At 35.8% G+C, this 27,360-nt stretch overlaps 1 protein-coding gene across 1 annotated transcript in view; it reads left to right on the forward strand.

Moving 5' to 3' along the window:
* LOC150102538 (RNA polymerase II-associated protein 1) overlaps window positions 1-27,360 on the forward strand; it is a 754,864-nt gene that overhangs the window by 511,203 nt on the left and 216,301 nt on the right. The window contains exons 25-26 of the mRNA XM_090399226.1: window positions 5,645-5,769; window positions 6,124-6,309. Of these exons, the coding sequence (XP_090255352.1) occupies window positions 5,645-5,769; window positions 6,124-6,309 (311 nt within the window). The remainder of the gene's footprint in view (window positions 1-5,644; window positions 5,770-6,123; window positions 6,310-27,360) is intronic.

Genomic DNA, 27,360 nt, shown 5'->3' on the forward strand with positions numbered 1-27,360 from the left:
TTTGAAAAATTGCTAAATGAAACAATCATTTACAGCACTGTGGTAAAAAAAATTAAAAAAAAATCAACAGGCATGCAAATAGGAATACATATCCATACATATCCAAGTAGAAAGAAGCCACCAAAAGCCTGAAATGTGGAAAGGCAGCTAGAGATATTTGACCAGAAATGCTCAATTATGGAGGTCTAAAAGTCTTCCATTGGCTGCACTGAATAGCTCAGAAGGACGAATTCCAGATGATTGGAGTAAAGCTCTCATAGCACCCATATATAAAATTGGAAATAAAGCAGTGTGAGAATTACAGAGGTATTTCCCTACTGAGTGTTCCTGGTAAGATTTATGCAAGTATGCATCACCGCTTGAGAAATGGTTGAGAAGGATTGTGGAAGGGAAGCTTGGTGAAGAACAAGCTGCATTTAACCAAATAGAGGCTGTTATGATCAGATTTTCACTTTAAGAACAAATAGTTGAGAAATCATGGGAATATAACAAAGATTTGTATTTAAGTTTTGTAGATCTGGAAAAGGCATATGACAAGGTGCGAAGAGAAAAGCTATTCAAAACGCTACAATTGTATGCTGTCAGTGGAGCATTATATCAAGCAATACTTAGTCTTTATTTGAGTTGTAAGTCAGCAGTTAGAATTGAAGGAAGTACAGAAAGATGGCTTAACATTAAATCAGTGTCAGAAAAAGATGTACATTATCTATATGGATCACATTATGAAGGAAAGTGATATTAAACCTGATATCAAAATTGGAGATGTTAATCTGAGCTCTTTGTTTTATGCGGATGATGTTATACTTCTAAATAAATCTGCCACAAGTCCGAAAATTTCCTGAATAAATTGAATAACTCTTGTATAATAGATTTGGTATGATGGTCAGCAACAACAAGACAGAAGCATTGAAAATATCAACTTCATTGTGAATGGAGAACATATAGATATGTAAAACATTTCAGCTACTTAGGCACGATGTTTAGTGAAGATGATAAATTGAATATTGAAATAGGCAACAGAATCAACAAAGTTGGTATGATAGGAAGTCAACTGAATAAATTTATATGGAATAAGAGAGAAATTAGTCAAATCATTAAATGAGCTCTATACAAGACAGTGTTCAAGCCAGTTTTAACTTATGAATCTGAGAACTGGGTTAGAAATAAAACACTTGACCAAAGACTGGAGACCACAAATATGAGAATCCTGAGAATGTGATAATAGCAAACAATGCTATTTTATCCCAGGTTTCTGAATGGAGATGCAAAGAAGAAGAAAGCTGTTCTGATCATCGCATATTTCTGTTACTGATAATGAATATCAGTAACGAAAATTTAAACCGAATACACAACACAAACCATCACATTATCATTAAGTACTTCACCAATAAAACCAATCTAGAGATATTTGTTAAAGCATTAAAAAGAGAATTTTCATGCCTAATTTCAGAACATCACTTTATCGGGATTAGCGAACAACACCTCAGCTTAGACAAGAACCTAGCCATCTGGGCATCATCACAAGCCGATATAGATCTTCCTTGCTTTTGTGCTTTCATTAGGTCTGAAAAACTTCAGTGACCAAACACTCAGAACAACCAAGAAGCTAAACATCAGTGGAAGAAAATCAGTACCTTGGTCAAACAACAAACTAACAGTCCTAAGAAAACGTGTTAACCCACTCAGATGACTATATCAAAGAACATACAGTAACCAAGTTTTAAGAGAGGGTAGAAGACAGAACTACTATTAAGCCAAATACAGCTATCAGTCCAAAATTACAAACACAAAAACAGAATCATGGAAAAAATTCTGTACTGTTTCAACCATATCAAATCCTTGGAACTGTATATATAAATTATTAGCAGCAAAAAGAAGACAAGACTTATATTATCGCCTATTAAGAAAACAGACGGCACCTACACTAAAAACTTTGCAGAAACTGCTGCTATTATGAAAAACAAGTTTATTCCCAATGACGATTACTCAACAGATGAAGAAATCCACAAAAAAACTTACAGACAAAGAATGAAAAACAGACACAGATATGCCTAATGACGATTTATTTACAACTAATGAAATGAAGTCAGTAATAAGATCAGTGGATCTAAGAAAAACTCCTGGATTGGACGGAATAACCAGCAATATACTCCTAAAAGCCTTTGTCGTATTCCCTGAATTTGTAACAGTTTACAACGAATGCCTAAAAAGAGTGATTTCCTTTAGTTTGGAAATGCTCTAAAATTATACCCATAATCAAACCAGGAAAAGAAACATCTGACAAAATTAGCAAATACAGGCCAATCAGTCTCATAAACATTGCCAGTAAGGTGCTGGAAAAACTTCTGATAAACCAAATAATGCACTATGTCTACTCAAGATACCTATTAAGCAGCAATCGATATGCATTTAGACCTCAATCAAGCACAGTAGATGCAATTATGGTGGTTAAATGTTCACAGAAGACAGTCTACAGCAAAAAAAGATGTACTGCTGATCTCACTTGATGTACAAGGGGCCTTTGATGCTACATGGTGGGCAGCCATAATCCAGCCAGATTAAGAGATTTAAAATGTCCAAAAAACTTACTCTATCTTACAGAAAATTATTTTACAGACAGAAGAGGAACCATGACATTAAAAACCACAGCTGTAATGAAAGAACTCAAACAAGGCTATCCGCAAAGCTCCTGCTGTGGACCAGGCTTCTGTAACATCCAGTACGACTCGCTATTAAAACTTCCTTTCACCTACTGAAACAAAAGTCATAGCTTTTACTGGCGATGTGATGCTTATGATTCACGGATGCAGTGGCTTACAATTAGAAGTAATAGCCAATGAAGAACTCTTTAAAATTGCAGAGTGGGCATGCGAGAAGAAAGTTACATTCAATAGCACCAAGTCTAAAGTGCTCCACATCTCACATGTTATAACAACCTGTAACGAACAGTCTTCCTAAACAGGGAAGTTCTCAAGATAGCCTGTGAGCTAAAATACCTAGGAGTAACAATAGATGAAAAATTTATCTTTAACAAGCACATCTCATATGTTTCCAGAAAAAGTTTACAAATTGTAAACTTTTGCAAAATTGCAAAGTCAGCAAGGACTTAGTGACTTAGTGGGGATTAGGCCAACGAGCGCTGAAAACAATATATAACAGAGCTATACTACCATTAATATCTTATGCTGCACCTGCCTGGAAACATACACTAAAATCAAAGAAAAACCGACAAAAGCTAAACAGAGTTCAACACCTTAAAGGATACAGGACAGTATCTTTTTAGACACCTTTCGTTACTGCAGATTTAATGCCAATCTGCCTGAAAATACAAGAATTCTCTTATGTATGAAGTCACTTCTAGAAAAAATAACGAAAATTATAACATTGATCCAAATTGCTAGAAACGTTTGCTTCACTATAGTAGGTGGCCTCATCCATCAAAGAGAACATATATTAAGGAGAAGGAAAGTTCTGAAAGTGATGAATTCCATATATACACTGATGGAAGTAAAACCGGAGGTAACATCAGTTGTTCTTTCATTACATATAACAGGTAGTCCATTATACAAGAACACTGCTCTGGACTGCATCCTCTTTTCTGACAACCAAGCAGAACGACTTGCTATAGTTCATTCACTAACATATCTCCAGGAATTTACAGTGATAGTAGAAGCACTATAGACAGCATAAAAAATCAGAACAACCATATAGCATTAATAGAACCAAGAAAGCTGGTTTGGAGGTCTCACTCTATTGGGATGGGAAATCAAGTTCTGCTTGGTGAACTCACATACTGGGGTAGCAGGAAATGAGAGAGCGGATCAGCTGGCTAAAGAAGCGGCTAGAAACAAGTTCCCAGAAGTACTCGAAATCTGCTATAAAAACACTTGCAGAAGAAAGAAGCCCACACTTGTGGGAAGAAGAATGGAAAACATCAAAAAACGGATCAACAACAAAAGACTTCTTGCCTAACATCAGAAGCAGACTCTGGCTGAAAAAACACACCATTTCTCCAGGTTTAACCATGTTACGAATGGGACATGGAAAACTAAGACACTGCTTACACAGATTCCATATCCTGGAATCACCATCGTGATTTACAGACCACACTTCCAACAGACTGTCAATCATATTTTTTACTACTGTCAGCTACTGGACTCCATCTGGATTCCCCCTAATACAACATGTCATCACTTCTAGAAAGAAGTGACCAGTGTCAAAACAGAGTCTTATTGAAAATTTTTACTTGAGAATTAATTAAATTTGCCAATATGATCAACTTAGAGTCATTGTAATGCAACATAAATTACTGATATTGTATGAATTATATAGTGCAAATATATGTATATATGTATATATAAAAATATAAATATTGACGTAAAGATATTTTTACATCCATATTTATAGTTTTAATAATAATAGTCGTAAATTATTATTTTTACGGCTATTTTGCCTGCTTTTGTTTAGGAGTGACCCTTTTTTTAAATATAATTGGCTTTTTACTCAAGAATTCTTAGGGCATTGCAGATGTAGTTTTAGAGGCAAATATATGTAACATAACAGAAGAAAATTTACACATACCTTATCTTGGATGTTGTTGCCTGTCTTCTTTCTGCAGTATGCATACTTCTGCTGTTATGGTGTTGAAAGGGGGGGGGATAGCAATGTGGGAGAATTAATTTGAAAAAAAACAGGTTTTTTTTATATATAATATGTACGTATATTATATTTAAGGGTGAGCGGAACACTTTTTTTTTTTTGTAGGGTCGGAAAAAGATGAAAAAGGGGGCTGAAAATAGAAACTTTTTTAGAGGAAGGGAAAGAGTTTATGGGGATAGGATTGATGGGGTGCAAGCCGTTTCGACTGTGTGGGTCTTTGTCTGAACTCATGAAAGAAGTCCCACCCTACAAAAAAGTGCTCCCCTGCCCTTAAATATAATATGTGTATATATTATATAAAAAGACTTCTTCCATGAGTTCAGACGAAGACCCACACAGTCAAAATGGCTCGCACCCCATCAACCCTCCCATAAACCCTTTTTTTTTTTTTTCAAATTAATTTCAAATTAATTTTCCCACATTGCCAACCCCCTCACTCCCCTTTCAACACCGTAACAGCAGAAGTATGCACACCGCAGAAAAAAGACAGGCAACAACATCCAAGATAAGGTATGTGTGAATTTTCTTCTATTATGCTACATATATTTGTCTCTAAAACTATATCTGCAATGCCTTAAGAATTCTTGAGTAAAAACCAATGATATTTAAGAAAAGGGGCACTCCTAAACAAAAGCAGGCAAAATAGCTGTAAAAATAATAGTTTTTAAGAAGCGTAACATGGGAGTTTTCCCAGAAAAAATACCTATATGGATATAAATGTTAATCAGCACTTGGAAGCTACATGTAATATGTGCAGTGGAGCATGCAGGAATAAATTACCTCCTGGTAGGATTATTATTGGGAAGAAAATGCACATGCACACACACACACAACACATATTTCATATATATGAATAATGAAATATGAAATATTTCATTATACTTATATAAGAAATATGAAAAATATGAATATATATTATTCTGATCTCAAATTCATTGTGCATATACATATTATTTATTATCTTTTTTTTTTTTTTTTTCTATAGCTCTGTGGACATTTACAACTTTATCACAGGTTAGCGCTGTATCTCATACCTATTTTTAATTCTGGAGAAGAATATCTGTTATCCCAACTGTTTAAAACAAGCGTGTTTTCTCTAGACTATTTTCTGTATGTATTATTTTTAACTATTGTCTAATACATTATAAAAAATTATGTTATTGATAAAACTCATTTTCTAAAAATTAAATTATTGCATAGTCTTCCAAGTTTTCTTTTGCATAATATAAATTACTGAACTAGATGTTTATAGAGCCTTTGTTTTGTTCTTATACTATAACTCTTATCTAACCTTAGTTCATTTACAGTATTACATGTGTATAAGTAAGTGGAAATGACATAAAAAAGTGATATTAGCTTAATGTAGGCAGTTACTTTATTTCCCCTAAGTAAATTATTTATCAATATTTTCTGATAATGTCATTTTGATTCTGTTATGCTTTTTTATACCATCTTACATTTCAGGGAGAGAAACAGTCTTTTATGGGCACTGCAGCAACTTCATTTAGAAGATAAAACATTCAAATCAGCAACTGGAGACATAATTGAGACACAAGAATGGGAATTGTTGCATTCCACCTGTAATAATATAGCAGAAATAAAGTCATTGTTCTGCAGTTTGATGCTATCAAATAAAGTACAGAAATCAAGGTATGTTGCAATTAAGAAAAAATCTTATGTTTAGTTGGTTTGATAGCTTTGTAATACCTTTAAATGCTGATCTGACATACATTCCATTATAATTAATAATTCAGTGAAATATCTCTATTTATTCCAGTGTAAATTACATTCTCCAAGAAAATACAGTAATACATCATATTCAGTCATCTTTATCAACTGACCTGCTAACTTTTTTTGTGTGTTTGTATGATTCTCATCCAAAGGTGGTAAACCTATAGTACATGAGTAACTTGAGTGGACTAAGTGTGAATGTTAAGACTAAGTTTTTTCCCACAGGATGATAGGAGCAAATTAAAAAGAAGTGGAGCATTGATTGCAAATTGCATATTCTGAAAGAGGAAGAGAAGAAATTGTATATAGTGAATTTGATGAAAATGGCATATATAAAACATAGTTTGCATTTGAAGAATGGATCTGGAGTTAGGTGTCTGGAGAAAGTCATTGAGAATTTAGTTCAAAATCAAGGAAAATAGAGCTGTTAGGAAAGAATGTATGCAAGCATTCTTCAAGTGAGTGTGAGAATGGGAATGAACAAGAAATACTGACTATAGTTTCTCAAGTTGTAATTTAAAAAAAATAATAATAAAATAAAAATCTTATGTTGGTTTTATAGCTTTGTTGCACCTTTAAATTCACACTGAATTTACTATTCTGTAAGATTGATTGCATATTGAATAAGCTGCATTCATATTCAATAACTCTTGAATATGAATGCAGCAGTTGTTTGCATTTGATTCTTTGCAGGTTTTTTTCCTACACTTGCCATAATATCTAATTTTGGAATCCTACTGGGAGAAATCACAAAAGTGAAACCTTGGGAAAGGATGTTCATTTCAGAATCAGATTATGTTCTCGAGATCTTGCTAATGACTATTTCATTGAGTAATAATCTATCAATAACTCCATGAATTTAAGTTAAGGTTAAATCAGTTAGTGTCTCTTCATACTAGGTTATGAGGTAATTATAATTCTTAGTGGTAATTAATTTACGGAATTGACAACGCATATAAAGTAAATTAATTAAAGATAACTTTAATGAATCACTTCTATATTTCGGCAATGTCACATTGCCATCTTCGGGAACATAAAGATATGGTATGTGCACTAAGGAACTAACAAAGCAAATGAGGAAGAAAATAAGAACTAATTTTGTTCCTAAAGTCCTAATGGTGCCCTCTTGCAGGCTAATTTGGTAGTCTTGGCAGTTGGGCTGAAGTTCTCAAAATGAAAGTCTCCCAAATTTGGGGCAGTTTCATGCACCCAAATTTGTTGAAGTTAGGAACGTTTTTTAGAGCTGCTGAAGATTCTTTGAATAGTCTTTCGTATTTAAGCTTGCTGCAATGGATTATTTTTGTCTTCTTCCAACGAATTTTATGGTGGGTATCTAAGGCATGGTCTGCCAGCCCAGAGCGGCTATACTGGTGAAACCGGATGTAGTCTTGGTGTTCTGAAATCCTGATATTTGTTGTTCTGCCTGTTTGGCCAAAGTAGGACAATTTGCAGCTGCAAGGGACCTGGTATACACCAGGTAGGTCTAGGGGAAGTGGTTGGTCTTTGGTAGAGCGGATAAGGGATGCCAACTTTTTATATGGTCTGTAACAAGAAGTAAGGTCATATTTTTTGAGGATATTAGTTATTTTTTCAGAGGTGCCCTGGATGTAGGGGATAGTGATAGACTTGGTGTAGTCTTTATTGTGGAGGGGGGATGGGGGTTGTGGTTTATAGGTTTTAGTATTTTTTGGATTTTTTTGGGGTTGTAGCCATTGGCTAAGAAAGTGTTGAGGATGTGGTTTAGTTCCATAGTCAGGGCCTTGTCATCTGAGCAGATTAATTTTGCCCTGTTATATAGTGTTTTTATCACCCCATATTGTTGTGAGGGGGGGGGATTGCTGGTGAATGTATCTGCCAGTGTGGGTGGGTTTTCTGTAAACAGAGAAAACCAAAGTTCCATCAAGCTGGCGGGTGATTAAAGTGTCTAGGAAGGGGAGGGTGTTGTTTTCCTCTTTTTCTAAGGTGAACTGGACTCTGGGATGTTGGTTGTTTAAGTGTGTTAGGAAGGAGTGGAGTGTATCTGAGCCATGTGGCCAAATAGCAAACACATCATCCACATAACGAAGCCAAATAGTGGGTTTTTGTGGGGCGGAGTTTAAGGCTTTCTCTTCAAATGTCTCCATAAAGAAATTGGCCAAGGGTGGGGAAAGTGGTGAACCCATGGCTGTCCCCTCTATCTGTTTGTAGAACTTTCCTTGCCAAACGAAATAGCCTGAGTTCATTGTGAACTGAAATAGGGCTGAGATATCGGGAGGAAACTTGGCTTGGATGAGCTCAAAGGTTTCTTTGAGTGGGACATTAGTGAATAGGGAGGAGATGTCAAAACTGACCATTATGTCAGTGTGTTGGAGTGTGAGGTTTTCTATACTGGCTTTAAAGTGGGCCGAGTTTTTTATGGTGTGTTGCCAGTGTAGTGTGTGAGCGTTTTGGCTAAATGTTTGGCTAATTTATATGTGGGGGAATCAATGCCATCCACTATGGGACGTAATGGCACATTTTGTTTATGTATTTTTGGGAGTCCATATAATCGAGGGGGTCTAGAGTTATAAGGTTTAAGTTTGTTGGTGACTTCCACAGGCCAAGAAGTGACTTTCTTAAGGAGTCTGTGGATAGTTCTGATCTGAGAGTTGGTCGAATTATATTCAATGGGGAGGTAAGTAGTACGGTCTCGTATTAAAGAATTTAGCTTACCTTTGTAGTCTTTTTGATTGAGTACCACAGTGGTGCTTCCCTTATCAGCTTTGGTGATTACTATTTTTTTGTTGTTTTTTTTTTTTTCTTGTAGGGCTGTATATTCGTTTTTAGACAAGTTGGATTTTGGAGGTTTGGCTTTCGTGAGAACACCGACTACATCCAGTCTCACGTTGTTGGCGATGTGGTTAGGCAGGTTGCGAATTCCACGCTCTATTTGGATCATGATTTCTTCAGCAGGTATCCTTTTTGGAGCTAGGGCGAAATTGTGACCACGTGAAAGTGCGGTGAGTGCTTCAGGCTTTAAAACTGCCGACGAGAGGTTGACTACTGTGTTGAGTGGTGGCTGGGGTACAGAAGTAGAAGTCTTTGTCAGGTTTTCGTATTTTTTCACGTGTCGACTACGTATTTTTTCGAATTCCTTTCTTGCCGATGTGCATGAGATGTCATGAAGTATCGACCATAGATCAAGGCCGAGTGTGTTAGAAAGCTCTTCCTCTAGCGCCCGTAAGGTTTGGTTTTCATCGGCAAGGAGAACGCGCGTCGCGGTAATTTGTTCTCTTAACAGGGCGAAGCTAGTGCGGTTGTAAATGCGTAGAGCTTTCTCGGAAGTGAAACGGTGCTTTAATTTGACACAGTTGGGGATCACTTTGTTATCCCGGCAGCGTTTTAGGAACGTCAGACGATTTATTTGCCTCGATATCTTCAACCTCAATTTGCCGTATTGACGGGCCTTTTGTGCGATTGCATCTCCGTGGATGATCATGATTCTAGTAGTAAGACTTATACGTTGGTTAGCCATCACTGGTAATTAATTTACGGAATTGACAACGCATATAAAGTAAATTAATTAAAGATAACTTTAATGAATCACTTCTATATTTCGGCAATGTCACATTGCCATCTTCGGGAACATGAAGATATGGTATGTGCACTAAGGAACTAACAAAGCAAATGAGGAAGAAAATAAGAACTAATTTTGTTCCTAAAGCCCTAATGGTGCCCTCTTGCGGGCTAATTTGGTAGTCTTGGCAGTTGGGCTGAAGTTCTCAAAATGAAAGTCTTGCCCTAGCTCCAAAAAGGATACCTGCTGAAGAAATCATGATCCAAATAGAGCGTGGAATTCGCAACCTGCCTAACCACATCGCCAACAACGTGAGACTGGATGTAGTCGGTGTTCTCACGAAAGCCAAACCTCCAAAATCCAACTTATCCAAAAACGAATATACAGCCCTACAAGAAAAAAAAAAAAACAACAAAAAAATAGTAATCACCAAAGTTGATAAGGGAAGCGCCACTGTGGTACTCGATCAAAAAGACTACAAAGGTAAGCTAAATTCTTTAATACGAGACCGTACTACTTACCTCCCCATTGAATATAATTCGACCAACTCTCAGATCAGAACTATCCACAGACTCCTTAAGAAAGTCACTTCTTGGCCTGTGGAAGTCACCAACAAACTTAAACCTTATAACTCTAGACCCCCCCCGATTATATGGACTCCCAAAAATACATAAACAAAATGTGCCATTACGTCCCATAGTGGATGGCATTGATTCCCCCACATATAAATTAGCCAAACATTTAGCCAAAACGCTCACACACTACACTGGCAACACACCATAAAAAACTCGGCCCACTTTAAAGCCAGTATAGAAAACCTCACACTCCAACACACTGACATAATGGTCAGTTTTGACATCTCCTCCCTATTCACTAATGTCCCACTCAAAGAAACCTTTGAGCTCATCCAAGCCAAGTTTCCTCCCGATATCTCAGCCCTATTTCAGTTCACAATGAACTCAGGCTATTTCGTTTGGCAAGGAAAGTTCTACAAACAGATAGAGGGGAGACAGCCATGGGTTCACCACTTTCCCCACCCTTGGCCAATTTCTTTATGGAGACATTTGAAGAGAAAGCCTTAAACTCCGCCCCACAAAAACCCACTATTTGGCTTCGTTATGTGGATGATGTGTTTGCTATTTGGCCACATGGCTCAGATACACTCCACTCCTTCCTAAAACACTTAAACAACCAACATCCCAGAGTCAGTTCACCTTAGAAAAAGAGGAAAACAACACCCTCCCCTTCCTAGACACTTTAATCACCCGCCAGCTTGATGGAACTTTGGTTTTCTCTGTTTACAGAAAACCCACCCACACTGGCAGATACATTCACCAGCAATCCCCCCCCCCTCACAACAATATGGGGTGATAAAAACACTATATAACAGGGCAAAATTAATCTGCTCAGATGACAAGGCCCTGACTATGGAACTAAACCACATCCTCAACACTTTCTTAGCCAATGGCTACAACCCCAAAAAAATCCAAAAAATACTAAAACCTATAAACCACAACCCCCCTCCACAATAAAGACTACACCAAGTCTATCACTATCCCCTACATCCATGGCACCTCTGAAAAAATAACTAATATCCTCAAAAAATATGACCTTACTTCTTGTTACAGACCATATAAAAAGTTGGCATCCCTTATCCGCTCTACCAAAGACCAACCACTTCCCCTAGACCTACCTGGTGTATACCAGGTCCCTTGCAGCTGCAAATTGTCCTACTTTGGCCAAACAGGCAGAACAACAAATATCAGGATTTCAGAACACCAAGACTACATCCGGTTTCACCAGTACAGCCGCTCTGGGCTGGCAGACCATGCCTTAGATACCCACCATAAAATTCGTTGGAAGAAGACAAAAATAATCCATCGCAGCAAGTTTAAATACGAAAGACTATTCAAAGAATCTTCAGCAGCTCTAAAAAACGTTCCTAACCTCAACAAATTTGGGTGCATGAAACTGCCCCAAATTTGGGAGACTTTCATTTTGAGAACTTCAGCCCAACTGCCAAGACTACCAAATTAGCCTGCAAGAGGGCACCATTAGGACTTTAGGAACAAAATTAGTTCTTATTTTCTTCCTCATTTGCTTTGTTAGTTCCTTAGTGCACATACCATATCTTTATGTTCCCGAAGATGGCAATGTGACATTGCCGAAATATAGAAGTGATTCATTAAAGTTATCTTTAATTAATTTACTTTATATGCGTTGTCAATTCCGTAAATTAATTACCAGTGATGTCTAACCAACGTATAAGTCTTACTACTAGAATTATAATTCTTAGTGGTATGATTTCACAGTTATTTATTCAAATTTGCATAAGATTTCTGGCCTTCAAAATTGGATATATTCAGATATAATGTATACAGTCAAGTGCATACAAGATTTCAAACATAGGGCCATGTTAATAAGAATACATCTAACATACCTTGAATCAGAATTCTGATTCAACAGGGCCGTCGCCAGATTAGATCACACCCTAGGACAAATTCAGACACATTTTAAATATCGGCCCTGATGGATTATAAGACAAAAATATAAGAAAATCTCCAATTGCTATTTTGTTTTTATTACAAGAGAAACATTAATGCAAAACGATTACATAATAATATTAATTAAATGTTTGCTCTATGGGGATATCGCACAATAAAACTATTTATAAGCTCTTCTAAATTTAAATAATAGGCTATGTTCGCCTCTATCGATATAGTTGCTAGACCAATCAATCTTTCTTGGGTCATTGCTGTTCACGAATAATTTTAAACAGTTTAAGCTTGGAAAAACTTCTTTCTGAATTTGCTATGCTAACAGGAATTGTTAACAATATCCGGTGGTTACGTTGGGATAAATATACATATGATAAAATTTGGTGAGGACCACTTTTCTCTTGTATTATTTTTGAGATAATTTTTAATTCTTCAAATACAGGTAGTTCTCACTTTACGAATTTTTGGATTGGAATTTTTATTTTAAATTGTGCGCGGTGAAGGCAATTAAGGGATATGTAGGGGAAATTACGCAGTATGTAATGACCAGTCACTCACGAGCCTTTGCGTAGTGAGTGTATTATTCATAGTTTTCTTCAGTTACATCTGATTTTTTATTTTATTTTGTTTTGTTTTTAACTATAACCCTTTCGCTTATCCAACAATGAAAGAAACAGTGAAAAGCAAGTACTTTAGAGAAAAAATACAAAATAATTACCAGCTATTAAGTGGGTAACACTGCTAAAGCTCTTTCTGAGAAATTGTTTCTTGCCGCTTCTACCTGCTTCCACTACTTGCACCATTTTAAAGGATAAAGAAAAATATTTGAAAGAAGCAAAGAATGCCAATCAATGCATTCTACAACGTTGTTTTGAATTAAAGAAACAGGCAGTATAAATTCCTCATATGGAAAAACTGAACTGCTTGGATAAGCAACCAAACTCAATGATTAAACATGCCTATTACCTACGCAATGATTTGTACTAGAGCATTAGCCATTTTTAAAATGCTGAAAGACTAAAAAATGGGATGACTGCAAAGAGACTTTTGCTGCAAGTAGTGGGTGGTTTGACTGCTATACAAAGCAAACTGATTGGCATAACATTAAAGTACAAGGTGAAGCTGCAAGCGTTGATAGTGAGGCTGCAAAATCTTGTCGAGAAAAATTAGAAGAAATAATTAAAGAATGAAATTACTCGCCATCACAGATTTTTCACATTGATGAGATGGGGTTTTTTTGGAAATGGATACTTGCAAGAACTTAAATCACAAAAGAATCCTAATGTCAGGTTTTAAAGCATTAGGAGGAAATGCTACTGGCGATTGCAAGTTAAAACCCTTATTTGTGCATCAATGAGAAATCCAAGAAGCTTAACAGGATTTAATAAAGATACTCTCCCAGTAATATGGAAAGACAAATAAAAAGGCTTTGCTCATGGGTTCCCTATTCAAAGATTGGCTTATGTATTACTTTGTTCCTGAAGTGAAACATTATTGAGAAAAAATAAATTCCATTTAAGGTTCTTCTGATAATTGAAAATGCACCTAGTCATCCCTCATCAATAGCTTACATTTGCCCTAATGTAAAAATAGTCTTTTTACCTCCAAATACAATTTCTCTTTTACAATCAAAGATAAGGGAGTGGTCGCGATGTTTAAAGCAGTTATCTCAAAGAGACTTCTGAAATGTTAAAGAAACAACTGATGAAGATGGAAACTATTCTATCAACAAGTTTTGGAAGAAATTCGATATTTTAGATGCAGTTCGGGTAACTCAGAGTGCCTGTCATAAAGTTTCCGAAAAAACTATGAAAGGATTATGGCATAAACCTCAGTTTAGTGATAATTTCGAAGACTTTGAAGACCCAACAAAGATTGTGAATTCTGAATTTCAGAATTCACAAAGATTGTTTCTTATGTATGGCTAATTTTGGTTTCTTAGGTATGGCTAATCAATTCCAAATGGAAGTTTTGGAAGGCGATGTTAATGTGCTGCTTCAATCTCACATTATAGAACTCTTGCCCGATCTCCATGAATTAGAAGTCTCCTTGAACAAGAAAGAAACGAATAATACAAAGAAGAAAACGAATATGAAACTCCAACTCGGTTTTCACTTTAAAAGGCCTAGAAGAAACATTTAAACTTCTTTGAAAAGCTCCAGCAGTCTTTGAATCACAAGATTCAGACTTCAGCAAATTTTCCTGCGAAAAGCTATTTTAAACGAAAAGAAGTGAAAGCCAACGAAGCAGATGATACTCGTGACCTTCTTTGAAAAAAAAAGATGCACCGAAGCTTCCTAATATACCTCCTACTACCTTCACTGCTGCCCATTCACCTGGTGATATGTGAATGAGCTAATTTTTTTTTTTCAAAGAATCTTTTTTAATTTAAAATTTTTCTTATGTTGTTTTTAAATATGCAAATCTTTGGTCAGTAAAGTCTTTTCTTATCATTTCATATTCATTATATATTTTATATATTCCTTCTTATGAACGTAACTCTCGCTTATACAATTATTTTTAAGGCAAATAAACTCCTGATTTAAGAATGGTCGCCAGGAACCAATTAATTCGTAAAGGCAGGAACTACCTGTACATCTATTGCATCTACATCAGCTGTTGTAAAATCTCTTGTTGCCCTAATACGGCGCCTACCACAATATGGCTGAACGAGCGCTCTTAATTAGGCGGCACCATGAGGCAGGCTGCTTCTATGCTACATCCTGTTGACAGTACTGTGATTCAAGGTATGTTATATTCAATACATCTAACATACCTTGAATCAGAATTATGGTACAGCAATCCCTCAATTAATGCACCCCCCAGATTTCTGCATTTTTAATTAGTGCATCATTTTTTTTTTCGATACCCAAATTCGATTAGTGCGCCTATATACATCTTAAAAATAAATGTTACAGATTTTAAAAATTTTCGATCTATACATTTTTTATGACTAACTATTTTAAAAAATCATTCACCAGGATGAAATAATTTAGTTACCAATTTGAAACATTTCACAGAGTTATTTTTTAATGGCATACTACACTATTTCCATGTACACTATGTTCCAAATTTACCGCCAAAATTTATGTCGTCTGCTTTATTTTGCTGATCATATCTCGTGTAGTTGTTTTCTGTACTTTTTATTTTAAATTATTTTCCTCATCTTTAATCATGAGTAAAAGAATTAGTGAGCAAAAAATGGAAGTGTGAAAATGATTTGAAAAGTAATCTGATTGGAAGAAAAACTTGAAATAATAAAGAAAAATTAACAAGGCGAGTCCAGAGCAAAGATAGGACAAGAACACAAAAATGGGTGAATCAGCTGCTGAATACAAAGAGAAAAGTAAGGCTGCTCGAAGTTCTTCATGCATGCACTGAAAATCAAAGTATTATAATGATTGAATTAGAGAGACTTCTTTTTACATGGATCGAAGATTGTAACCAAACACGGATCCCGCTAAACACTGGCCTTAATAAATCAAAAGCATTGTCTCTTTGTAACCTGGAAAGAAAGGGCTATCAATGATGGAAAAAGAAGAAGAATTCCACGTTAGTGCTGGATGATTTGAGAGTTTCAAAAAGAGAAATAGCCTACATAATGTTCTAATCACAGGTGAAGCTGCAAGTGCAGATAAGGAGATATCCAGAGATTTTGAAGAAAATTCTGTAATAAGGGGACTATTGTGATCAACAAATATTTAATGTCGATGAAACCGGCCTTTTGTTGGAAGCGAATGCTTTCCAAGACTTTTCTAGCCAAATCAGAGAAATCTCAGCCCGGATATAAAGTTTCAAAGTCGAATGAAATTACTGCTAGCAATATACAAGCCATTTGGTAGCACATTCTTCCACATTATGCAAATGATTTTAAAGGCTTTTCAAATTAATCTAATTAATTAAATCTCATTCTGAGAAATTGAGTGATTCTGACCTACTAAATTTAGATGAACAGCGGGAAGATCCTGAAGAATATGAAGAAAATTTAATCACTGACAAGCCCAAAGAGGTTTCACAGAAACAATTTGAAAATAGTTTTCGTACAATCGAAGGTTTTAAGCAGCAATTCTTAGAGCCTCCCTGGTGAAGAGAGAACCAATAAAATTTGCAGAAAGGCAGTAGGGGCCATACCGTCAGTTGTAAGAATAAAAGAAACAGAATGCTTGCCAAACTACATTAGCTCAATTCTTTGTTAAGAAGCAGAATAATAAATTTATATTCTGAATATGTTTTATTGTCTTTTCAGCTTCATGGTTTCCTTTAACTAGGCCCTGAGACATACCTTAATTCTTTTATAAAAAAAAAAAAATTAACAGTCAAAAAAGAAATCTGAGGAACAAATTATACATTTTCCCATATGTTATTATATTCGATTCGTGCATTAATCGAGGGATTGCTGTACTTAAAATTCCAGTTTGTCTTTTCAAAAATTGGTTCCACTGCCAACCAAAACGTGTAAGTTGATGATAGACAATAATTCAATTAATGGGATGCTTTAGTAACAGTTGCAATTTGTAGGAACACAGAGATGTGGCAGTTTTAAGAAAACTGCATCGTATTTTGAAAATAATCTTTGTTCAGTCTCCTTAATTAAAACTTAAATACAGCTCCTTGATGCAACTTAAATACAGAAGATCCCCTCCCTTAAAATCACTGTCTTGGGCCAGCTCTTCTGTGATTGGCTAAGGGGGAAGGCTGGTTGCCCACTCTTCAAAAAGGACTAAATGGCTTGCCTGCTACCTCTGGGGAATAAATGGCATTAATAGATTCCCTTTTGGCATGATTTTTCAACTGTTTGTCATAAAGTGAAAATCTGATCTGTGTGTTAAAGCTTATGTGCTAGGAGGACATCAAGTTGGAGGTTTAATGGAATATATACAGCATTAGGAAAGGATGAAAAACTAATTTTAATGCTTCCAATATTTCATCTCAGTCACTGAAACATCTTCAGCGAGTAAGTATATTCCATTAAACCTCCAACTTGATGAAAATCTGATCTTGACAACCTCTATTTGACCAACCCAGCTTGTTCTTCTCTGAGTTTCCTTTCTACGGTTTTTTTTCCTAACCTTTTCTCCAGTATGCTTGCATAAATTTTAACCCAAAAACTCAGTAGGATGGTCATGTGTAATGCTCATTCTTTTATTTCCCTTTTTTTTATACAGATAGTTACAAGGAGAGCTCTACTCCAATCATCCAGAATTCAACCTTTTGGTCTTTGTAATTTAGCTTATCTTCAATTTTCATGTACTTTATTACTTTATTATCTCTGATTCTTTTTATCTTTCTCCATTTCTAAACTTTTTTCAAGTCTCAAATACATTATGCTACCTTCCTAATATTAATATTCTATATTTGCAAAGCTTTCCTGTTACTTTTGTTTAGCTATATTCATACGTTGCTTTCTTACATTTTTCACTGTATGCTGACTGACTTGCTAGGAGCTTTTAAATTCTTTCTTCTTTTCAGTGATGGCTGCTTCAAGTCTGTCATGGGTTTAGTTTTCTGTCTTTGCTAACAACTTCACACATACCTCTCTCGCTAAATCAGTCAGTCTTTTCTTCAGAGACTGCCACTAGATCTTCAAGGTTTGGTTCTTGTTTTCAAACTCTTTCATTTTTTCTTAAATAATATTTCTATATTTGAGTCTATAAAGTTTACTTTTCAGAGCTGCTTAACTCTGATTCTTTTAAAATCTTTCTTACACACTTTCCTTTTCAAATGATATTCAATTTCGTCCTGCTCAAAATGAATTAATCACTTTATTTTCACATCTCTTACACTTTTGTGTCTTGACCCAGTAGGAATATATCACTATCGACAGTAACATAATCAATGAAACTTTTTTCCTTCTTTCTTGTATCTTCTCTCCATGTGAATTTGTGCCCATCATGGCAGACATACTAAAGTGTGTTTAGAAAAGATCAAAACTAATAAAAATAGTAAATACCTGTAGGATTTCTGTTCAGGATATGGACTAGTCATCTCTAATAAAAAATCCTACAGTTATTACCATTTTTATTAGCTTTGCTCTTTTCTCGATGTGCTTCTGTATGTTTCTCATTTAGATCTCCAACAAGAGCTGACTTTTTCTTTAGATCTGCTGCCTTCTATAATGACTTGAAAGATTTCTCCACTTCTTTAGTAGAAATTTCTTTGGGAAAATAGGGTAAATAAGTCTAATTTCTCATTTTGATGTTTGTCCATCCATATCATTCCTATGTTGCCCGCCATTCAAGGAAATTATCCTCCACTTAATACTGAATATTATAACTACTCCTTCCTTTCTTTTTTTATTATTGCTTAAGTATAACATCTTATATTTGTTATTTTAAAGTTTCACCTGTTTTTCTCTTCTTTGTTTTGGTAACACTAATTATATCAATATAATGTGTCTTTAATTTTGCTAGTCCCACTTCTTTTCTAACGATAATTCTGATGTTGATGGTGACTATCTTGATTTCTGGTGATATTTAGTTTGAGTTTGCTCCAGTAGCTGACTTATCAGTGTTCTTTCTGTACCCTGATGAAAACAGTGTGTGTGTGTGGGCAGGAGACAATTTGTTTATCTGAGCAAAATCCCAGCTGGCATGAAATTTCAAATTGCCAGCCTATTCTTGTTCATTTAGTATCAGTATAAATGGATACTTATTAACTGTATGTAAAAGAAGGTGAAGGTTAGATATTAAGTCGGAAGCCCTAGTTAGTTTTCTACATTTTTTAAAAGACTACGTGAAAATTTTCTTCCAGGTATCTATCTTTGACATGAAAGTAATCCCTTACTGTCTTTTTTATCAGAAAAATTATCAAATGCCCAAAATTTTATGAGAACTATAGCAGAATACATTACATTGCAGGAAACCTTTTCGAAAGGTGAGTTCAAATTTTAGAATGTCTCAAAGCTCATTCTAGAACTGCAAAATTATCTGATCATTCAGTGATTTTCTTTCTTGACTACTCGTATAATAACTAAAACACTTTTTTTGAATGTTAGTCAAGTGGGTTTTAATTTATCGTCCTACATGTTTCGATGATTTTTGCTATCGGCATCTTCAGAGAATACAATTGGTAAGCTATATGAAGGTAACAGACTAGGTTTTAACTGACAGTTCTAATTCATACAAAATTAGTATTGTGCGAGACAATCCGTGTGTCTCGGGAACATGATTAATTTGTTACGAGACATAATGTAGTTGGCGTGAAAGTTCATTTCTTTGATGTTTAGTGATCTGATTAAAGCATTCCAAATTTCCGGTAGGATTAAACCTTGATTCTTATTTAGGTTTCCTGTTGAACGGGCGACCATAGCAGCCTCCTTGAAGGTTCTGGAATGGTAGTTCTCTTCTATATAGGGCACATGACTCTGATCCCACTCAATGAGATGGTTGGTAGAGGCAAAGTGGCAAGAAAGGCCTAAAATATCTTGTCTGTTGTTTCTGACATATCTTATGTATTCTTTCTGTCTCGTTTCGAAGCTTCTAGAGGTCTGACCAACGTAACTAACACCACAGGAGCAAGGTATATTATATACTCCAGAGTACTTGTAAAATGGATGAGGGTCTTTCGGTGATCTTAAAAATTTCCGAATAGTATTGACTGGCTTGAATGCTACTCTAACATTGTGTGGTTTTAGAAGGATAGCCAATTTTTTGAAAATACTGCTGACAAATGGAATAGTTATAGTACTGATGTATTGGGTGTCATCACGTTGTCTTTGTGGTATATCCGAAAAGAGGATATTGTTGCAGTCTTTTAGGATAACCATTTAAGGATAGCTCTCTGGATATTGTAATTAATTATTTTTGTAAGTCATCTTGGTTTGTTGCGTAATGTATAGCTCTTTTCTTAAGCATATGGATAATGCTAAGTTTCTGGGATATATGATGTGACGAGTTGAAATGGAGGTAACGTCTAGTATTCGTAGATTTTCTATACACAGACAGATTGATACTGTTATTGGTTTGTTTTTTTTATTAGGATGTCTAGAAATGGAAGTTTTTCATCTTTTTCAATTTCTAAAGTGAATTTGATGGTATGGTGGAACCTATTAATTTGGTTCAGATAATCCATTAGTTCTTCTTTTGTATGATTCCAAATGATAAAGATGTTATCAACATATCCGTACCAAGTTTTCGGTTTTGGGGTAATTTGAGATAAGATTTTATCCTCTAGGTCTTCCATGAGTAAGTCAGCACAAGAAGGAGAGAGGGGGGGCTACTCATGGCTAATCTGGTAAGTTGTTTGTAGACTGTTTTTTGCTAAATGAAATAGTTCGAAGTTAAACAATGATTGAACAAAGTAGTGATGTTTCTTGGGAACAAGTTGTCTAAGATGTTGATGACTTCCATAACTGGAATGTTTGTAACCAGAGATGTGACGTCAAGGCTTGCTAGTATATCATCTTCAGATATAGGGATATTTTTTAATTTAAACTACAATTAAAATTAAAATTAGAATTAACTAAAATATCCAGAGAGCTATCCTTAATTGGTTATCCTAAAAGACTCTGCAACAATATCCTCTTTTCGGATATACCACAAAGACAATGATGACACCCAATAGATCAGTACTATAACCATTCCATTTGTCAGCAGTATTTCCAAAAAATTGGCTATCCTTCTAAAACCACATGATATTAGAGTAGCATTCAAGCCAGTCAATACTATTCGGAAATTTTTAAGATCACCGAAAGACACTCATCCATTCTACAAGTACTCTGGGGTATATAATATACCTTGCTCCTGTGGTGTTAGTTACGTTGGTCAGACCTCTAGAAGCTTCGAAATGAGACAGAAAGAACACATAGGATATGTCAGAAACAACAGACAAGATATTTCAGGCCTTTCTTGCCATTTTGCCTCTACCAACCATCTCATTGAGTGAAATAAGAGTCATATACCCTATATAGAAGAGAACTACCATTCCAGAACCTTCAAGGAAGCTGCTACGGTTGCCCATTCAACAGGAAACCTAAATAAGAATCAAGGTCTAATCCTACCGGAAATTTGGAATGCTTTAATCAGATCACTAAACATCAAAGAAATGAACTTTCACGCCAACTACATTATGTCTCGTAACAAATTAATCATGTTCCCGAGACACACGGATTGTCTCGCACAATACTAATTTTGTATGAATTAGAACTGTCAGTTATAACCTAGTCTGTTACCTTCATATAGCTTACCAATTGTATTCCATGAAGATGCCGATAGCAAAAATTGGCGAAACATGTAGGACGATAAATTAAAACCCACTTGACTAACATTCAAAAAAAGTGTTTTAGTTATACAATTAGTCAAGGAAGAAAATCACTATGAACAGGATCGACGTGATCACCAAATGAAAGGTACGCAATCATGAAGGTTTCAATGCAAAAAAGGTTTAAACCATCTGACTTTTTTAAAAAGATGTCGAGACAATAACGTTATCCCAAAATTTCTTCATCTCAAACAATATTTTTAAACTAAAAAAGCTAATATTATTTACCACAGAACTTCATTTGCTCTTCTCCGAGAAAGAATTGGCCATACGAGAACCTTGCTCAGCCAATTAGACTCACAATGCTATGACTTGTTCACAGACATCTCTAATAACCTTGACATAGAGACCTGACAACTTTTAGATAATATGATTAGCAACAGTTATGCCAAAACCTTTAGTTACAGCAAAAAGACGCAAATCGATAAATTCAACTTGCTGTATGATAATCACATTAACTCTAAACCATCTCTACCAGATAACCAAGTGAATAAACCTATCTAAACACATTTTAACAAAACCTGAGATCTCAATTTTCAAAAAAGGATTCAATTTTGCCTTAAAACCTACTGCTATTTCTAAAATAGAGTTCATCTGTAACTTAGAAAAAGCCATCTCATTGCTACCACACCCAATAGCTAATGACTTACGACTAAAAAGCAGCATAATCCTTTCTGCTCCGTCAAGATCTCCTAACACCAACTCGAACCAAATGGAAAGAACACTACTCAAATTAAGGAATAATAAAGACATCATCATACTTAAAGCTGACAAAGGCAACAATACTGTTATCATCATCATCTTCTTCCTTATACCCTCTTTTACCTTGCGGTGTCGAGGGTCCATTGATCATCGGACCTCACTCCGTTTTTACAGGATAAGGTGGTCAGCCTTATGCCCCGGTGTATCCTATGGCCTGTAGTGTTGAGTTCTCAAGGCCAGTTTGCCTGCTTTGCGGGATGAAAAACCCCAGAATAAACTGGGGAAAAAACCCTGCTGTCCATGCCCAAGACTGGCTAACTTGGCTATGGCTGAGGAAGATCCTTCAGCTCCTCACGTCACCGACGGGAATCGAACCTAGGACACTCCTTCCCTAGGCATATGGTTGCGAAACGCATAGCCACTAGGCTAACCGCACGGACCAATACTGTTATCTTAAATACAAAAGATTATGAAGAAAAAATTAAAAATCTATTATCATACACATCTGTCTATGACTTCCTCAGTACAGATTCTACGCAAAAAAATCATAACAACACCAATGAGCTATTACGTGAAATGATTAACTGGCCTATAGACTTAATAAGAAAGCTAAAATCCATGCACCCGTTGACTCCAAGATTGTATGGCGTTCCTAAAATACATAAAGAAGGTATACCATTACGTCCAATAGTTGATGGAATCTATTCTCCTACTTACCAACTGTCTAAATATCTAGCCAAGATTTTACAACAACTCATTCACAACTCAGATACTTATATTAAAAACTCACAACATTTTATTGAAAAATTAAAAAATATCATTATATCTGAAGATGATATACTAGCAAGGCTTGACGTCACATCTCTGTTTACAAACATTCTAGTTGTGGAAGTCATCAACATCTTAGACAACTTGTTCCCAAGAAACATCACTACTTTGTTCAATCATTGTTTAACTTCGAACTATTCATTTGGCAAAAAACAGTCTACAAACAACTTACCGGATTAGCCATGGGTAGCCCCCTCTCTCCTTCTTGTGCTGACTTATTCATGGAAAACCTAGAGGATAAAATCTTATCTCAAATTACCCCAAAACCGAAAACTTGGTACGGATATGTTGATGACATCTTTATCATTTGGAATCATATAAAAGAAGAACTAATAGATTATCTCAACCAAACCAATAGTTTCCACCATACCATCAAATTCACATTAGAAATTGAAAAAGATGAAAAACTTCCATTTCTAGACATCCTAATAAAAAAAACAAACCAATAACAGTATCAATCTGTCTGTGTATAGAAAATCTACGAATACTAGACATTACCTCCATTTCAACTCGTCACATCATATATCCCAGAAACTTAGCATTATCCATATGCTTAAGAAGAGAGCTATGCATTACGCAACAAACCAAGATGACTTACAAAAATAATTAACTACAATATCCAGAGAGCTATCCTTAAATGGTTATCCTAAAAGACTCTGCAACAATATCCTCTTTTCAGATATACCACAGACAACGTGATGACACCCAATACATCAGTACTATAACTATTCCATTTGTCAGCAGTATTTTCAAAAAATTGGCTATCCTTCTAAAACCACATGATGTTAGAGTAGCATTCATGCCAGTCAATACTATTTGAAAATTTCAAAGATCACCGAAAGACCCTCATCCATTCTACAAGTACTCTGGAGTATATAATATACCTTGCTCCTGTGGTATTAGTTACATTGGTCAGACCTCTAGGAGCTTCGAAACAAGACAGAAAGAACACGTTGGATATGTCAGAAACAACAGACAAGATATTTCAGGCCTTTCTTGCCACTTTGCCTCTACCAACCATCTCATTGAGTGGGATAAGAATCATGTGCCCTATATAGAAGAGAACTACCATTCCAGAACCTTCAAGGAGGCTGCTACGGTCGCCCGTTCTACAGGAAACCTAAATAAAAATCAAGGTCTAATTCTACCGGAAATTTGGAAAGCTTTAATCAGATCACTAAACATCAAATAAATTCGTAAACTCGTAACAAATAAATCATGTTCCCGAGACACGCATTGTTTCACACAATACTAATTTTGTATGAATTAGAACTGTCAGTTAAAACCTAGTCTGTTACCTTCATATAGCTTACCAGTTGTATTCCCTGAAGATTCCGATAGCAAAAATCGGCGAAACATGTAGGACAATAAATTAAAACCCACTCGACTAACATTCAAAAAAAGTGTTTTATTTATTATCTGATTATGTTTTATGAGTTCTTAAATAGTTTATTCAGAAATAATTTACATTCCTATATGGACAAACTAATCAGTACATTAAAAAAAATACAGAATGACATCAATGTCTTCAAATTTATGTTAACAGAAAATTTGTCCACGGAAGCTTTTACATTGAAGTAAACTGCTGATTACAATTAAACTTAATCTTAATAATTAGTAGGGTTTCCTTTGCTATTCTCTATTGTCTGTTTGTAGAGGCTCGAGTGCTGTGAGGACTGATTCTAAGAATAGTCTTTCTCTTTTGAATTTGCTGTGGTGGAGCATGGTGTTTTTTTCCATGAGATCCTATGCGTTGTATCCAAGACATGGTCAGCCAGGCCTGACTGACCATAGCCATGGTTGTAGATGTATGACTTATGTTCCTCCGGGCAGATAGTAGCTGATCTGCCTGTCTGTCCAAAGTACGCCAGTTTACAGGAACAGGGTGCTTTATAGACTCCAGGCACTGAGAGAGGAGGGAGCTGATCTTTTGTAGAGCGGACTAGGGCAGCAAGTTTGCAGTGGGGCTTAAATGCTGTGTGTAGGCTGTACTTTTTTAAAATCTTGGATATTTTTTCAGACTTTTTCAACTGCTCCAGACAGTAGTTAACTTATCGTCCAAAAGGCTCAATGACAATGCCATCAGTGCCCTAAGCCTTGGCCTCAATTTCACAGATGTTGGCGAAAATTTTCTTTTCGCCAACATCCTCGCCCAGTCATCTCCTTCAAAAAATAATTTATCGTCCTCCCAATGCACTGCTCATGGAATTACGAAAAGAAAAAAAGAATTGTTATCACCAGAGCTGATAAGTAATGCCACAGTCGTTCTTAATGCCATGGAATACAATTGAAAAATGGAGATTATCATCTGGGATCGCTCTACCTACACCCCGCTAGAAGACAACCGCACAAAAACACAAGTTAAAAAACTAAAAAACTTACTTAGAAAAGTGTCTTCCTTGCCCCCAGAAATCACGAAAAAACTCAACCCTTTCTGTCCCCCCCCCCCCCCCCGAATATATGGTTTACCAAAAATCTACAAACCCAATTCCCCACTAAGAACTATAGTAGATGCCACTAACTTGCCTTTCTACAAACTGTCAAAACAGCTGGCCAACTCTGACATCCCCCCCCCCTCACTGGACTTTCCACATCCTATATAAAAAAACTCTACCCATTTCAAAACCCTCATAAAAAATTTAATCTTAAATAACATGGACATATTGGTAAGCTTTGACATCTCGTTGTTTACCGATATTCCCTTAATTGATACCTTAACACCCTTAAAAAACGTTTTTCCTTCTGACATCTTAGATCTATTTTCCTTTGCCATCTATTCTGGTTATTTTTCTTGGAAGAACAAAATCTATAAGCAGATAGAAGGAACCGCCATGGGTTTCCTCTTCTCACTCTCTCTTGCCAATTTTTATATGGAAAATTTTGAAAAACGAGCAATAGACTCATCCCCTCTCAAACCTTCCATTTAGCTAAGATATGTAGATGATGTGTTCTCTATTTGACCTCATGGCCCAGACACATTAGATGCCTTCCTCAGTCACCTCAACAGCCTATATCCAAGAATCCAGTTCACGATGGAAAAGGAAAAGAACAATTGCTTACCCTTTCTAGACACCTTAGTTACATAACTTCCCAATGGTATATAGAAAACCCATGCACACAGGCATACATCTGCAAACGCTCCCACCATCACCCTGCTCAACAATATGGCATTATTAAAACTCTTACCAAGAGAGCCCACAATCTTTGTTTGAGTGGAACCGCCCTTCAACTGAGCTTGACCACATACACAATTAGTAAAATCGTGTATGTGGTCAAGCGATAACAACATCACAAAAATAATCAGGTCTTCTCTTCAAAAAGAGTTTAGAAATGCTGTCACCTTCCCTACATCGTGGCACATCTGAAAAAATAGCCAAGATTTTAAAAAAGTACAACCTACACACAGCATTTAAGCCACACCACAAACTTGCTACCCTAATCTGCTCTACAAAAGATCAGCTCCCTCCTCTCTCAGTGCCTAGCGTCTATAAAGTACCCTGTTCCTGTAAACTGGCATACTTTGGACAGACAGGCAGATCAGCTACTATCTGCCTGGAGGAACATAAGTCATACATCTACAACCACAACTATGGTCAGTCAGGCCTGGCTGAGTTCCCATAATGCATAGCATTATATACCCTAAAGGGGTGTCTACTTTACATTATGAGATACTAAAGCAGTTGATGTGAAGTCATTAGCTTCTATATAGAAGTAGTCCAGTTGTGAAAATACTTCACGTGCAAACATTGTTTCTTACACTTGGAAAAAAGGATTACACAAAGAATATAATTTCTTGGCATTTTAATTTACAGTAACACTCTTTGATAAAGTTCTCTATAAATGAGTTGACTATTACACCTTTGATTGGTAAGATAAATAATAGGTAAATAGTTGGGAAAGGAGAAACCTGTTCATGGTCAGTTTAAAAACTTGTGCATTATAGTGCATTATATTTGGGAAACACACATAAAAGAAGGGGAAACTCTTCCAGAATCCAGAGTTAGAAGGAATAGAAGATGAAGTGAAACTTGTTTCATGAGTTTGGAGTTGCTGTGAGGGGGTGGGGGGGGGGGTTGAGTTCAAGCTGCATGTTGTACAGTGGATTTAGTAGAGAATGGTGGAACTATTGATATTAGTTCATATGAACAG

The sequence above is a fragment of the Typopeltis vanoorti genome, chromosome 10 (genome assembly GCF_054136105.1).
Source record: "Typopeltis vanoorti isolate ZY-2024b chromosome 10, IOZ_Tvanoo_1.0, whole genome shotgun sequence".
In the NCBI taxonomy this organism is placed as follows: Eukaryota; Metazoa; Arthropoda; class Arachnida; order Uropygi; family Thelyphonidae; genus Typopeltis; species Typopeltis vanoorti.